Source organism: Pseudopipra pipra, chromosome 1 (genome assembly GCF_036250125.1).
Source record: "Pseudopipra pipra isolate bDixPip1 chromosome 1, bDixPip1.hap1, whole genome shotgun sequence".
NCBI lineage: Eukaryota > Metazoa > Chordata > Aves > Passeriformes > Pipridae > Pseudopipra > Pseudopipra pipra.
Genome location: NC_087549.1, coordinates 96,712,941 through 96,727,978, shown reverse-complemented (window position 1 = coordinate 96,727,978; position 15,038 = coordinate 96,712,941). Strand labels below are relative to the sequence as shown.

At 36.9% G+C, this 15,038-nt stretch overlaps 1 protein-coding gene across 1 annotated transcript in view; it reads left to right on the top strand.

The window, feature by feature from the left end:
- TGFBR1 (transforming growth factor beta receptor 1) overlaps window positions 1-15,038 on the top strand; it is a 34,238-nt gene that overhangs the window by 8,568 nt on the left and 10,632 nt on the right. The window contains exons 4-6 of the mRNA XM_064666610.1: window positions 4,506-4,736; window positions 11,963-12,130; window positions 12,693-12,849. Of these exons, the coding sequence (XP_064522680.1) occupies window positions 4,506-4,736; window positions 11,963-12,130; window positions 12,693-12,849 (556 nt within the window). The remainder of the gene's footprint in view (window positions 1-4,505; window positions 4,737-11,962; window positions 12,131-12,692; window positions 12,850-15,038) is intronic.

Sequence of the window (15,038 nt, the reverse complement as noted above, 5' to 3'; positions counted from 1 at the left end):
GTTTGTTCTAGGAAGGATATAGGGAAGTAAGAGACTTAGAGATTATGGAGAGTTAGAGATTTACATATCTTGGAATGCAGAAAGATTTTATATATAATTGTTATGCTATTAGAACCATAAAACTCCCTATTTAATGTCTCCAGATACAGACCTCTAAAGAAGGCTGAAAAGAAATTCTAATTAAAATTCAGACTTAGTTGTCAGTTGGTCTTTTCATTTGTTATCAGGAATATTCCTTCATTTTCCTTTTGGCTTTCTTCCTTGTAGTGCTTCTGAACCTCTCTTTGTTTGAAAACTCTGGAAGTACTCCTTCAAAATAAGCTCTTGAAAAGCAGAGAATCTAAGTTAGAAGAAACTTATGATTCTTCTTCTGGAGCAAATGGCTAGAAACTACTGACTATTCCCTTGCCTATTTGCAAATTACCCTTTAAGTAAAAGCAGCATGCTAGGGAATTAGCTTTCACAGCTGAATTCAGGGCACTCAAGCTGGTCTAGACTCCCAGAGCACCTGACCTACTATAGTATTTGAGCGCTGGCTACTGGTGAATGCATCAGAGGAAAAACAACAAATGTGTTTGATTTTTGACTTACCGCTAAGGAGACTCTTTACTAATTTGCTTTTATGCTTGAAAGACAGTCACATTTCTTGTAAAACAAGACTGGATGTTTCCTTTAAAGGGATCTCTTAACTTCAGCTGCAGTGAGTTCCATGTTGTTGAGCTGTTTGTAAGATAAGGATTGGCCTTATTTACTGTTCTGTACATCACTGTGATTAGGGCAGTGAAATAGGAGATACTTCAGATACTTGTTTTCTGTACTGTTGGCTGTGTATATATTTGCAATGACTTGTGTCACTGTCTCAAAATTAGTCAGTCAATGACTATATAAATTCACAGTGCCTTTGCACTTGAAATGATAATTTTCTTGTGTCCTGAAGTAAGCCTGCAGCAATTGAATCTCATTGAAATGTGTGTTTTAATCCGGAGTTTGGGTACAGCACATTTAAAATTGAGAAAACTGTACATTTATGGAATAAACTGGGGGTGGAAAAGAGGGTTGTGGAAGGGAGAAAGGCCACAGCTGGTAGTTAAAACAGTGCTTAACCCTGTCAGAAACTGAACTGTGTGAAAGGAATGATGTTGGGACAAGAGATTGCAAAACGGCAAAGGATATGTACAGAACAGGCAAAATAATCCAGACCTAAGAGGCACAGCTAAGGAATTGTTTAGTCTGGTGACACAAAGGCTATGTTCTGCTCCTAAATTCATGCCAAGGGACTAGAAGAGCTCATAGTCTATAAATAAAAAGGATTCTACCGATTTTGTTAATTTGGTGTTCTCATTAGAGAGGTGTATAAAACAGAGAAATGATCAAAACTCTACAATTGAGCTTCCTGTGCAGATCAAAAGGGAGTTAGGATTCATTTGCTGCAATGGTGAATAGTAACCTGCTATTAATTATTCAGTCTTGACTTACGTTAGTGTTGCCCTGTTGTTCCATGACGAACAAGACCTGAAACAAGTAGATGCTTCATGAAAGGAATTGATGAAACATCTAAAATAGATCCTTCTGCTGAAGCTACAGCTTCTAAGAGAAGGATTTCAAAGTCTTTTGGAACTGAGAATGATTTTCAGACCATGATGTAAATCTCTAAATATCGGCTACATATTGTATAGACAGATGGGGATGCCCATCTGTTACTCTAACTCACTCAGTGATGAAGTAACTTAGTTGCAAAGGAGTGGAAAGAATTGCCTAAAATGGGAGGGAAAGCTTTGAATAGTACTGGTAGGTGACTTCAAGAAGGAGCTATTTAGGAATCCAGAGGGTCCCAAAAATCAGTGCAAAGGTGAAGTGAATTTAAAGCTCCTTAAAAACTTCTGCAATTCATGCAAGCTTGAAGGGAATGAGATTTTTCAGTCCATGGAATGTTGTTTGGTTTGTGTTTTTTTGTTACTCTTTGGAGAAAGTTTTCTGGGCAAAGACTTAAAAACGGGAACAAAATTCTAGCAGCTGCTCTTGTTGGCTACCTTTAATGCTTTAGGACTTAATTCCTGAATTATCCGGATTACTTACAAACTTCTTATGCATTGAACAGTCATTAGTCTAAACTAATTGGAGTATGGTTAGGATATGGAAAAGAAAAAGAACTTTTTTCTTTTTGCTAGACTCTCAGAACACTTGAGGATACTTTGATGCATAAAAATGATGATGAAGGTTTCAGGAATAAACTGGATGACAATGGCTGAATACAAGGGGTCGAATCTTTCTTCATGCACAGTTAAAAGGAGCTGTATTCTATGAGCCTGAAGTATGGTTGTGCCAAATGTGTGTGTCAAGGGCTGAGGCTGTAGCTGTCTCCTGTGAGCTGCTTTTCAGGCAGTCTGGCTTATAGTACAGCAGATGCTCAAGTTCCTGGTGATGCAGGGCTGTGTTTCCTCTATAGCAAAAGGAGGAAACTGCTCATTTGCAACAGAAAGTCTGTAATGAATTGCTATGAATGCAAGATAAATATGGATTCTAATCTTCTGGTTTTGTTCAGGAGCAATACTAGGAGAAAGGTCAGTTGCCAAGAACAGAAGTTGAATCTTGTAAATACTGTAAAAATAAGTATAGGAGTAAGTGGATAGATCACAGTAGGGTTTTTATCCTATTGTGACATATTAATGTGATGAATGGGGGGTTGTAATGTGAAATTGAAATACTTCATGTCTGGAAGGTTTAGAGCTTAGTATCTGTTTAGAGGTTGGCTGATATCCTTGGACATATTTTTTAAACAAGGAGGGATGTCTACAGCAAGTTCAGAGCAGCACATCTAAAACTGAAAATGTACAAATGGTTTTCTGATACAGCTGTGGGGAAAAAAGTACTAGGCCCATCACCCATTTCAGGTACATAAAATCAGCTTTGATATTGTATTTGATAATTGCCAGTGGACTTTGCAGTAGTACATGAGTTCTAAGGAAGAAGCTTTCTATGGCCAATGAAATCAAATTTTCCATTTTCAGGGTTGAGTTTGGTCCTGTAGTTGTTCTAGCCTTTTCTGCATTTCTAAAGTCTGTCCATAAAGAATGCAAGTTAGGCTTCACAGAAGAGCCTTTACGGTTTGGGCATGCAGCACAATTGACCTGAGGACAGCTATTACAGTAAAAGTTTTAACTTTCTCAGTAGAAATTATTGCAGTACCTGACAATGATAAAGTCACTGGTGCAATGTGCATTTTTATTCCTTCCTTTCTTCATGTAGGTATGTTGTCAGCACAGATCATACAGAAAATTCCTGTAGGTCTAGGAATCTTGACCTTGGTTGAGCACTGGAGTGTTTTAATTTGCACTCCTCAGACTAAGATATAAGCGTAGCAATGCTGCAGACCAGATCAGGTGTCCTTCTAGTGCTGCTGTTAGCAAAGAATGTCCAGAAATGCAGAAATGGACAAGAATTAGTTATTTGAGCTATTAGTTGGGATTTACTTTCTATAACATAAGGAAATACAGGTGTTCTGTCAGCTATTGGAACAGTGATTATGGAGTAATAGATTGCAAAGTGTTTGGTTTAAGTGAAATAATCCTGTACCAAAAGAGCTTATTGTAAGCAGATAACCTGGCTGATGCATTCATTCTGCAGTGTAGTATCAATGCAGAATCCAGTGACAAGCCTTGCAGTTACAACAGGAAAGATTTAAAATTAACAAAAACCCACTCTGGTTGAGGGATACCACTGCTTGTATAAAATTACTGAAGCATGTTAAGAGGTGCTCTGTGCTGAAAGCATGTAGATGTTCCAAAGCTATAAAATCTTCATGAATGTAAACCTTTTTTTCAAGTATAATTACTGCAAGGTGCACAAGAATGGCCTCTAAAAAGGGAAGCTTCCATTACAAGGATGTTTTCCTATTTTGCAGTGACTTGGGATTACTAAGAGGCTACTGGCATATTTGGGCATGAGTGTAAGTTTTCAGCAGTAAGTGTTGCTGATAAGTGTGGTTTAACTTTAAACTTAGAAATGGATGGTCATATCTAGTGCTAAGTAAATTTAATCATTAGCGACAGTATTCTTAAGCCGCTATGCCAGGAGAGTTATGGGCAGATCCTTTTTCCAAAAATAAATTTAAAAAAAACAAAAACCCAAACAAACAAGCAACCAAAAAAACCTCCCTCAATCCCGGTCCTGATCGCTTCATGGTTGTTTCTTTTTTTCATTTAAATAAAATATTATGAATCAGCAAGTGCCCACATTCTTAACTGAAAGGAAGCGTGTGTCATGTTTTTAACAATTGTAGCATAATGTAATGTAATTTGTAACATAATGTCCTAGAGTACCTGTTTTGCTGACATTTAAGGTTGAAGGCAGAATCCTACCTCTGCTTGTCAGCAGTTCACAACAAGCTGAGAGAATGTGCATTCTAAGAGAAATACCTTAATGGAATAGGATCTCATTTATTATTTGGGATAAGTGCTTGTTTTGCTGGAGTGATATTTAAGGTTAATGTAAAATCCTCTTTTCAGGTTTACCTTTACTTGTGCAAAGAACAATTGCAAGAACTATAGTACTTCAAGAAAGCATTGGTAAGGGTCGCTTTGGAGAAGTCTGGCGAGGGAAGTGGAGAGGAGAAGAAGTGGCTGTGAAGATCTTCTCTTCAAGAGAGGAACGTTCATGGTTTCGAGAAGCAGAAATTTATCAAACAGTTATGCTACGCCATGAAAACATACTTGGATTTATAGCTGCAGACAACAAAGGTTGGTGATACTATGAATTCATTTTACTATTTCTGTACCTCGTCAGAATAGACAGTACATGAAGGGGAAAATAAAGTTGTGAGGATCCTGTTAAGAGTAGCAAGAAATGATTTTGTTACTAGAGCATTTCAGGGTTTGACAGGCTTTTCATAAGTTTAATGAAGGAAAAAAGTACATTGTCTCTTTTCAGGAAAACATGCTTTCTATACATTTGTTTAAAATGCTTTGGTATCAAAAAGGAGATACCTTATCATGTGAGCCCACACATCTGTTGAATACTTGTACCTGTAATTACCTAATAGCCTAATAATATACATGCTTGGAAGCAAAAGAGATCTAATCTCATTGTCCCAATATAAAGTAGGAGGTAGAAGATTTATTTTTAAGGCTGAGTTATAAGAAGTTTATTCTTTCAAAACTCCAGTTAAAAAATAAATTGGAAAAATGAAATTAACAATTTGTTCCTAGCAGTAAAAAACTATACCTGCTTTCTGAGCTCTCCTGATAAGTCTTTAAATATCCACTAAGAGGAACAGTTTAAACATTTTTTTCAGCTTGAATTGTTGTGGCTACAGTAGATTAAAGTTTCTTGGATTTTCCTGCAGTCCAGTTTAAGATGCCAGAGTTTGGTAAAACCTAAACAAGTTTTGAATTTCTTACCTTAAGGGGAGCTAAGATGTTACACTGTTTCATTGAGTTACTTTCATCTGAAACTGCGTGTTTCACCACAAATGGCCTTTGACTTTTTTGCAAAGAAAGCAGAAAATTCTGTCACCTTAAGGAGGAGTCAAGAATTCACACACATGCTGAATTCTTAAAGGGCTCTCAGTTTTGTGGGAAATTCCTAAATGGTATTAATGTAGTTGAAGTATATGTGTAAATAGAGGGGTTTTTTAATTACTCCTAGATTAATTTCAAATTTTTATATCTATATAAATCTGTAGAACTGGGACAGAATCCAAGAGATTATGTGGAACACTTCTCCAGGAAAGGATTACCTGCAGTTAACTTGCTCCTAACAGATATTTGTGCAGCTTGTTATCCTCCAAGAGCTTGCAGATCTGTACCATACCAGGCAACTTCTTCCTGAAGCTTATTATGCTTACCATTAGAAACTGTCTTATTTTCATACTTAAAATTGTACTGGCTATTATTAGTACCTACAAGAGCTTGAGTTTTTTCTGGTGGACCTACTAGAGTATCTGGAGCCTGGGTTTAAAATTAGATTAGTTGCATTAAAACCATAAATGAAAAGCCATCGCTGCAGAAGCTTTAGCTTCTGTATGTCACTTAAAAACATGGAGGATGTATTACAATACCTTGGCTATAACTTTTAACAAAATCCATCAGTGGTTAAGTATACCGGTCTCTCGTTTTGCCCAAAACCCTCAGGTAATTTGTCCCAAAAATACACTTGACTACTCTGCAGAGGAGGTATGAGGAAGGCTTCTTAAATGGTTGGCTTTCAAAAATAATTTCTTGATTACTGTTTTGAGTTCCAGATGAAATAGCGTGAAGTTCCATTTGACTTGATCATCATTAGGTTCCTTTTAATATAATTGTTTCTAGTTTCTACTGTTAATATGCTTTACATACAAAGAAGAAATCCTTAACTGATAGCTCATGCCATTACTGGAGGCTTTAGGGCTTCAAGGCAAGGCTCTTCTATTTTCTTGAGAACTAGTTGGTGACTGGTTTACGAAAAACGGATAAAAACATGTTTTGAAAATGCTGCTATTCTTGACTTTTTTCTAACAGTATTGCTGTCTGAGCAGATATAGAAAGTTGTGTTATTTTTAACTCATCAATGCAGAATTAATTCTCAGTGTAACCTTCTACCTTCTCTCAGTGGGGAAATATGTACCCACCATTCTCTCTCTGGGTTAAGAATTCAGTCCTGAATATTGAAGGAGGTAAATACTTCAACTCTTGCTAAGAATACTTCAGGCCACCTACATCCCATTAAATGGAAGGACCTAGAGGGACAATTATGGGGATAGTTCTTTCAGTTTAGCAGGTGTGCTATCCTGGTACTCTGAAAGGGGCAGGTGTATCACAAATTTGCCTTCAGAGACCAAAGGCTTAAGAACACCTGTTAACAGTCTTTCATTGTAGATGCTGGTACTAACTGATAAATACTTATTTGGTGCTGGGTGCAAGATGAAATATTCTTTCACAGCGATAATATCTGTGAAGGATTTACATCCATTTCTCTGTAGGGCAGACTGCTGAATGCATTCAGGAGTTCCTACAGCCTATCTGGAATGCACAAAGTCATTAGACTGCAAGATGTAACTGCATTTCTGAGACGTTGCAAAGATGACTACAAGAGATACAGGAGTACAAGTATTTTTAAAGTTGGCAAAGGACTAGTACAGCGGAGCTTTGAAACAAAGTCATGCTGCATTTCTTGCTACTGCTTAAAGGCATTGTTTAGGTCTGTCCTCTTGCTGCAACTGTATGTTTTTCACAACTGTGGGGGAACAGCTGTCTGGCCATTGTAGTGTACAATTGGTGGAAGGGGTTCCTTTGGGTAGGAGGGTGTGTGTATAGATTAGAGCTTGTGACTGTCTTCACTTCTTGTTCTACTACACCATTTAGACAGTCCTCATGCCTTAATGGCACATTCTCTTCCTCTTCTTCCCCAGAGCTGCATGTTCAGAAGGCTATAGGAGCTGGTCCAATCTATCTGCTTCCCATCCCATAATTTACTGGGAAATAGGTGCTGCTATTAAGCCAGCTTGAGAGATGAGAAGCAGTGAATGATTTTTAACTGCAGTTGTGTTCTGCCTGACAAGTGTTTGTGTTCTCGATAGCTCTGTGCTTAGCCACGAGTATACACTAACTTTCAAATACTGCTAGGTCAGGGAAATTACTTTCAGGGCCATGTGTCTTGTTATGAACCACCTAAACACACAGTTTGGGTTTTGTGGGTTTTTGTTTTATTTTGTTCTCTCTAACCCAGATATTTAAAGGTAAAGTGTATCAGGGACTACTTATCTATGCTATTCTACTAACAAAAGAGTAGTGACAGCAACCTACAGTACTAAAAGTTTCTCTTGATTAGCTGTCTGTAACCATAACTGTAGTCATGGTACAAGTAAGGCGAAGTCTTGTACTGCACGCTTCCAAAGCACTAAAATACTTTGACCTCCCTTCCACTTAACTGAAAGCCGCACTTCCCTTGGTGGAAGATTTGTTCAGAGTACCTTTAATGGTAAGCAGAACCTCAGGAATGATGTTAAGCAACATGCTGCAAAGAAGTGAGCAGAATTCCTTCCTCTTGAGAAAAGTAATATTTGAGCCATTTATTCTTTTGAAGCTCTGGCTTTAGCCTGAGAATAAGGAATTTGACTGGAAGGTCTTGCTAATCTACATGGTTCAAGTGCTTTTCATCAATTTAATCAGATGACTATCTCAATGTAATAGAGTAAAGCTGTTTTGCTAACAAAACACCAGTCATCCTCCAGTCACTGACATCTCCCTGAATATCTCATTTCTAAGAGTTTTCTCCTTACACATTCCATCTGAATCTTATATTTTCACTGCTCTTTCATGTTGGGGTTTTTTTGTGTGTGTTACATTATCTCCATGCCAAAAAAGGCTAAATCTGTGCTTTAAAACACTTGACACATGACATGACACTACTGAACACATAGAATTAGGCAGTTTCTGTAACAACTTCTATACATTCAACTTGTAACATAAATGTATGTTTGAAAACCCCTGTGCCAAGCAATACTGTCACGGCTTAAAACCTAGTATTTGATTTAAAAACAAACATGTACAAAGTGAGAATTTTTGCTTTGCTAATGCCAATGTGAAAGAAGCACTTTTCACTTAAGTGAATTCAGTCAATTGAATTTTAATTGAAACTTGATTATATATTTGATAAAGCAGTTGGTATAAATTCCTTTTTTCAAGAGTCAGCCTGACTAAGGTTGATGTTGCTGACTAAGGTGTTTCTCAAACTGTAATCAGTCTCCTGATTAACAAGAAGTCTAAAAGCTTCTTTACTCAGAATTTCAGTTTATTTTTTTTAGAATTGCAAAAGGAAAGCTTTTACCTCTGAGTGATTTTGATGGTCTAAAATACTTTTGGGTCTCTTGCAAATAGATGAAATAACCATAATTAGTCTCTTAAATGTATTTCTAATAACATATGTAAATTTTTTGTAATTTTCTTCAACATTCTGAAATTGCTTGAGATTCTTGATAGTTGTGTGTATATAAACCAAATTAGATTACCTTATCATGGAAGGCTGTGCTACTGTATGTAATTACAACTGAGTGTAATTACTTTTTCTTACCTGATAATGCAAATCCTGTGATTGAAAGCTTCATGGCAGATGCTGTTTACTGTGCAGCCAAAAATACTCAGGGTCAGGTTAATTATTACTTGGTAATAATTAACTACTGTCAACAGTATAAAAAGACTTAAGTTTATCATAATGTGTTCTGCTTCATGTGCTAAAAAATTTTATAGCTTGTCAAATACAGCAAGGCAAGTAAAACATAGTAGGTCCCCTCTGATAGCTGGACACTGTATCTATTGCTGCATTTCAGCTTGTCTGTAATTAATAAGAGACAATGTTGCATCCAAGCTTACATGAATATTAAACTCTGGTTGAAGGGCCACAAATACAACATATAATACGAAAAAATCATGGCTCCTTTCAGAATGGATGGTAAGGCCAGCTTTATATTTTCTTCTTTGGAAGGCAGGTAAAAACTGAATATTAAGGCTTGCAGGTAATAAATGAGTTAAAACTGAAGTAGAAGTCTGTAATCAGCAGCATATTCTCCTCTTAGGTGGCCATGTAGAGTTAAGAGGGAGGAACTTTATGCAAAGGCACCATAGTCTTGATTCAGAGCAGTGATAATTATTCAGAAACTGATATCTTTTAAAGAGCTTATATATAAACACAACAGATCTGGTAGATTAATTAAAATTAGTTTATTTCTCTACTTTTTCTTGTCTAAATTAGACACCTGCTGAGGTCTCTCATTCATAAGAAAGAGGAGAAGAAATAAAATACAGGACCAAGCAATGAATGTGTATGGTGTTAATGCCCAGGAGAGGATTATTTAAGGCAGTGTAGGGTCATAACTGATGAAGCAGTAGGATAAAACTGAGTGAAGAGAATATTCTGAAGTGATTAAGTTAGTTTACTTTGGACTTTTGCAGCTCTTTGGAGCTCTTTGATTATATGTATTTGAGAGTATCTCTTATGTGGCTGTGAACTCATACCTGTTTCTAATGGGTCTATAAGACTGCTTTTATTGAAGCTAATGCTGTTAGATTGACTTTTCAGAGACCATAATTCTCTTTGAGAAAAGTCACATTTAATACTATGCTCAGTTAAATGAGTTCATGCTTGGATATTGCAAAGTAGCAAGAGAAGGAGCAGTTCTAGAAAATAATTGAAGCTATTTTAAAAAAATCTTTAATTTCCTTATTCTTTGTTAAAAGACAAAACTCAGGCATCCCTTCTGTGCCCAAGTCTGGGCATATTATAGGACTCTTCCTGCTGCAATAGCAACTTTCAAACAGCCCTTTACAGGTTAGAGCATGTGACTGCTTTCTTTTGCCTGTTTAAATTAACAACTTAGTTGAGACTATTGTAGCAGTTGTAGTAGTAGTTGAGACTGAATGTAGCAAGCCAGAATTCTCTTTCCGTTATGGGAATTATTTGAATGTAGATTAGCCTTTTATTTCCCTACTCTGAAGTATTTGGAGGCTTTTTTTTTTTTTCAGATTGTTTTTTAGTGGCGTCGTCGCTGGCCTCCCTAGGAACATCCAAGTAAAAGACATGCTTGCAAATTTTCCCATGCCCGCTGAAGTGTTCAGTTAAAGATAAGCATAAGTGCTTTCATGAAGGTAGTTTCTGCCAATCTGTAAATCAGGCATTTTGTGCCTCTGACTTTCATGAGGCAAGTGTGTTCTTTGGAAACTAAAAATTTTTCAGTGTGTTTATGATAGGAACTAACTCCTGAATTTACTTCTCTGCTTCATGTTCTTTGTATTTAGTTCCTGAGTAATTCTTAGGGACTAATACATAATGAGACATCTTTTTGACTTCTGCTGAGTGGTCTCACTTGTTCTGAGCACATGGGGGCTGTATAATTCAGGATAGAAGTCCAGTTGAAATCTTCTATGGGATAGTTAGTCTTCTAAAGAGATGAAAGATTCTTCTTCAAAAGTTGCTAGCTATAAAAGCACTTCTCAGGTCTGCCACAGGAGAGTTGCTTTCATAACAAAACAAAATTGGAAAACCTATTTGGTGGCAGAATTGTTCTTTTCCAAGTGTGTTTTTACATCTTAGGTAAAAAATCCTTTTTCCCCTCTCTTGATTTGGAGTGCTTTAATAGTCTTCTCTGTGTGTCTTAAACTTCAAGGTATTTTGTGTCCAGTACTTTACAATGTGAACAACTAAGTTCTTATCTGTCATTTATATGCCCTGGAATATCTACACATGTATTATGGCCTGTCCTGTTTTTCACAGTTCAGCAAAGTCATGCAGCAAACTGGTTTTCTCAGTGTTTTTCTTTACTCTTGTGCCTCCTGGAAATCTCAATTTTGGCCAGCAATTTAGAGGTCATTAGAGGTGGGATTTAACTTTATTCTTGAAGTCATGTGTCCAGTTGCTGCTTGTAAGCTTCTACTCTAGGAAAAAAAATCCACCAGCTGCTGGTAACTCTGGAAATTGTCTCCCAGGTTGAGGGCAGATTATGGGAAGACTGAAGGAGTTAGGAGGCATAGCTTGAAACACTTTTTTTTTTTTTAAATTAATGGTTAGCCTGGACAATATTGTACTAGACTGATAGTGACAGGATTAGTTTTATGTTGTGCATTCAGCACTGCTTCCTGCCTCCCCACACTCCAGCAGAACAGTTGGGAATGGCAGGACCTGGCTAATAACCTGAATAATTCACTCTGAATATTCACCTCAGAATTATGGTGACATGAGTTTTCTATGGTTTGTCTTCTAGTTTAAATAAAAGAATACTTACTAAGATGTTCAGAAAGCCTCCCATGATATTGTCAGCCCTTACAGAGGTGTTTAAATGTTACAGGGATAGAAATAAAGATTTAAGAGTATAACTTGCTGAGTTAACTTGCAAAACATAATTTGTGCTTCGTAAGCATTGTATAGAAGTGGAATATGTGGTTTACTTGTCTTTCATGTGTGTACGTGTGTTATTCATGCCAGTGTTATTTTACAGACAATGGTACATGGACTCAGCTGTGGTTGGTGTCAGACTATCACGAGCATGGATCACTCTTTGATTACCTGAACAGGTATACAGTAACAGTGGAAGGAATGATAAAATTAGCTTTGTCCACTGCCAGTGGTCTTGCTCATCTGCACATGGAAATTGTTGGCACACAAGGTAATCTTACAATTTTTCAGCTTGTCACATGGATAATACTGATTGGTTTTCTGTTTGGTTTTTTTTTTTTAAATGACACATCAGTAATTCATTCTATGTGATAATTTCTTATTAATAGAACTTAATTTGGACAGCTCTTTTTCTTTCTATGGCATTATGATGTAACAATCATTCCTACAAAAAAAACTATTAAAGGGCACCAACTAATGGTGCATGTAGTGTCTTCTTAACTTCAAGTTGAGACAGCACTAAGGGTCTATTTCCAGAAATGTTAGAAACTTTTTTATGGGAAGCAGTATGTGTGTGCTGTAAATATTTGCAGGAAGAGGGAAAGGAGCAGTTGAGTGGTGTAATATGGTAAATGTGAGGCACTTTCCTGAACAGCCAGACAATCCACAATGAATGATTTCAGGATACACGTAAAGTGTGAGAACTGGAAGGAAATCTGTAACTTCAAACAAAATTTGCACCAGGCTTAGAATAAAAGCAGTTTGATTTTTTTTATTATTTTATTTTTTATTTTTTTTTTGTAGATATGTTATTTCTGTTTTTTCCCTTCCAGGCAAACCAGCAATTGCCCACAGAGATTTGAAATCAAAAAATATATTGGTGAAAAAGAATGGAACATGCTGCATTGCAGACCTGGGATTGGCAGTTAGGCATGATTCAGCAACAGACACAATTGATATTGCCCCAAACCACAGAGTGGGAACAAAAAGGTAAAATCATTCACATGATGTGCCAGGCGATGTCTATAATAACATGCTTTTTTTTTTCTTGTCCCATATAGGTTTTTGTTGATATAGATATAAGCAGCAGGGAAACGTAATGGCAGATATAGTTAGAGAGTAAGAACTTTAAAGCATGTTGATTGTTGGTATGTGTAAAATACTGAAAACTTGCAAAATATTGTAGGTACAAGTATGTATTAAAACAATTAAGAGACTTCAAGACTGATGGTTTTAAAGACTTCAGTGCTTTATTCTTGCCTTGTGTTGCATGAAAATGTTACTTGCAGCCCAGTCAGGCAGGAGTGTGAGACAGGATATTAACACTGAAAGTAAAAAGCTGAGGTTTTCCAGTGTGAAGCCTATATGGTAGAACATAAAAGGTGCAAAGTCTTGGACACGTTCTTTCCTGAAATCACATTTTTGAGAGAAATACAAGAACTTAAAACAGCAGTCCTCTTTGTCATCTAATGCATAGATAGAATCATCAATGGATGAGTCTTCTAAAAGACTACTTTTGCATTTGGAAATATGGATTTTTCTTGCCCTCAAAAGAATTTGAAGCTATTTAACTCCATCAGCAAACTGCAAATAAACTTATTGGCTGTAATTTATCATTGCTGAACCATCAGACAATAATAACTGTAAGCTGTTCTGAAGATAAATTTCCTTTAGTAAGCTGTGCAGCTATACAGCATACAGAGATAGCAGCACTAACAGTGAACCATAGCAACCATTGGGGATGTCGGAACGTTTTGTTCTTTTGATGCCTAAAAGTTCAGTCGTATGGCAAACTGAAGTTTGGACACTGGTCATGGAGAAATGTGTGACAGCCAAGCCTATATGTCTTAGCAGTGTTAGAGAAAATTCTGTGTTGGATGTTCCCTAGTTTCCAGTCCACACATAAAAAATACTTTTTTAATGTATCTCTATAGGTAGTGATATTGCAGGGGAGGGGTGCGATGTGTGTTTTAGTGTGAACTAGGATGCCCCTTGAGCATCCTAGTTCCTTCTTTTGGAAGGAAAAAACCCCAAAACATTATTTTAAGGCTCAATTAACTAAAGCTTTTAGAACATGTACTGAAAATTTATTTTTCTTACAATTATATTATTGAAGTTACTTCGTTCTAAAGCTCTGCTGTACTATTCCTTTGCCAGCTTTAAAAATACCACACAAATTGTCAGATAGGATTTATTTTCTGAACTACTGCTACATTACAAGGTACTGGGCATTATTCCTTCTCAAAGTCTCTAGTAATCATTGGTAGTGAAACAGCAGGCTAACTTTGGAATTTGTCATTGCAAACTTAGCTGCATGCAGGACGCATACCACGTGTGATTTTGTATTTTCTACTACACCTACGTGCCAAGAAAAACAGTGTACAAATCGGTTACTCTCTTTAGTCTAGTCATTGGAGAAAGCATCCTTTCAGCTGTGTCCATAGATCCCACTTACCAGATCTCTTCTTGCATAGGCATTATTAAATTGCTTGTTCATCTGCCTTAGGTTTCTTCTCAAGGGTAAAGCTGTAGCAACTCTTGCTTACTGCAGTGGGCACCTGCAGGACTAATATGTTTCCCATTTAAAAGATATTAGTCATTTCTACCTCTCTGAAAATTGCTTACTCTTGTAAAAGGCTTGGTCCCCTCTTCCTCCTTCTTGTGCATTCTTAGGTAACTTAATCTGCACCTCTGATTAATTTTTCGTAGTACAGGTCAAATCCTACCTGCTCAGTGACAGTTTTAGCTCCCATTGATTGCCACTGCTGGTAGCTCTTCTGCACGTTGAAGCTCTGTGTACAAGTTCAGGGGGATTTGACAAAGTTTATATTTCTCTAATGATTGTTGTAAAAAATGTATGGTCTAGGAAGCAAGCAAAGTCGCTCTTGGGTGAGTGAATGAGGTGTTGAGTCAAACTGATGATCCTTCCTTTCTGACTTTATTTCTTTTCTGTTCAGAGGCTTAGCTTTACCAGAGGGTGTGAACTGTGTGCTTTCATAGCTCAGCCTGCAGCATAAAGCAGGGAACATGAGCTTTAAACTGAGGAGGAAATAGAATCCCTCTCTCACTCCCTGAGGCAAGTAAAAAAGCCCTCATTCTCATTCTCTTTTTATTTCTTTTAGAAGTGTGGCCTAGCTGTTACTTTTGGTAGTTCAAATAGGCTGTGTTTAAAAGACATT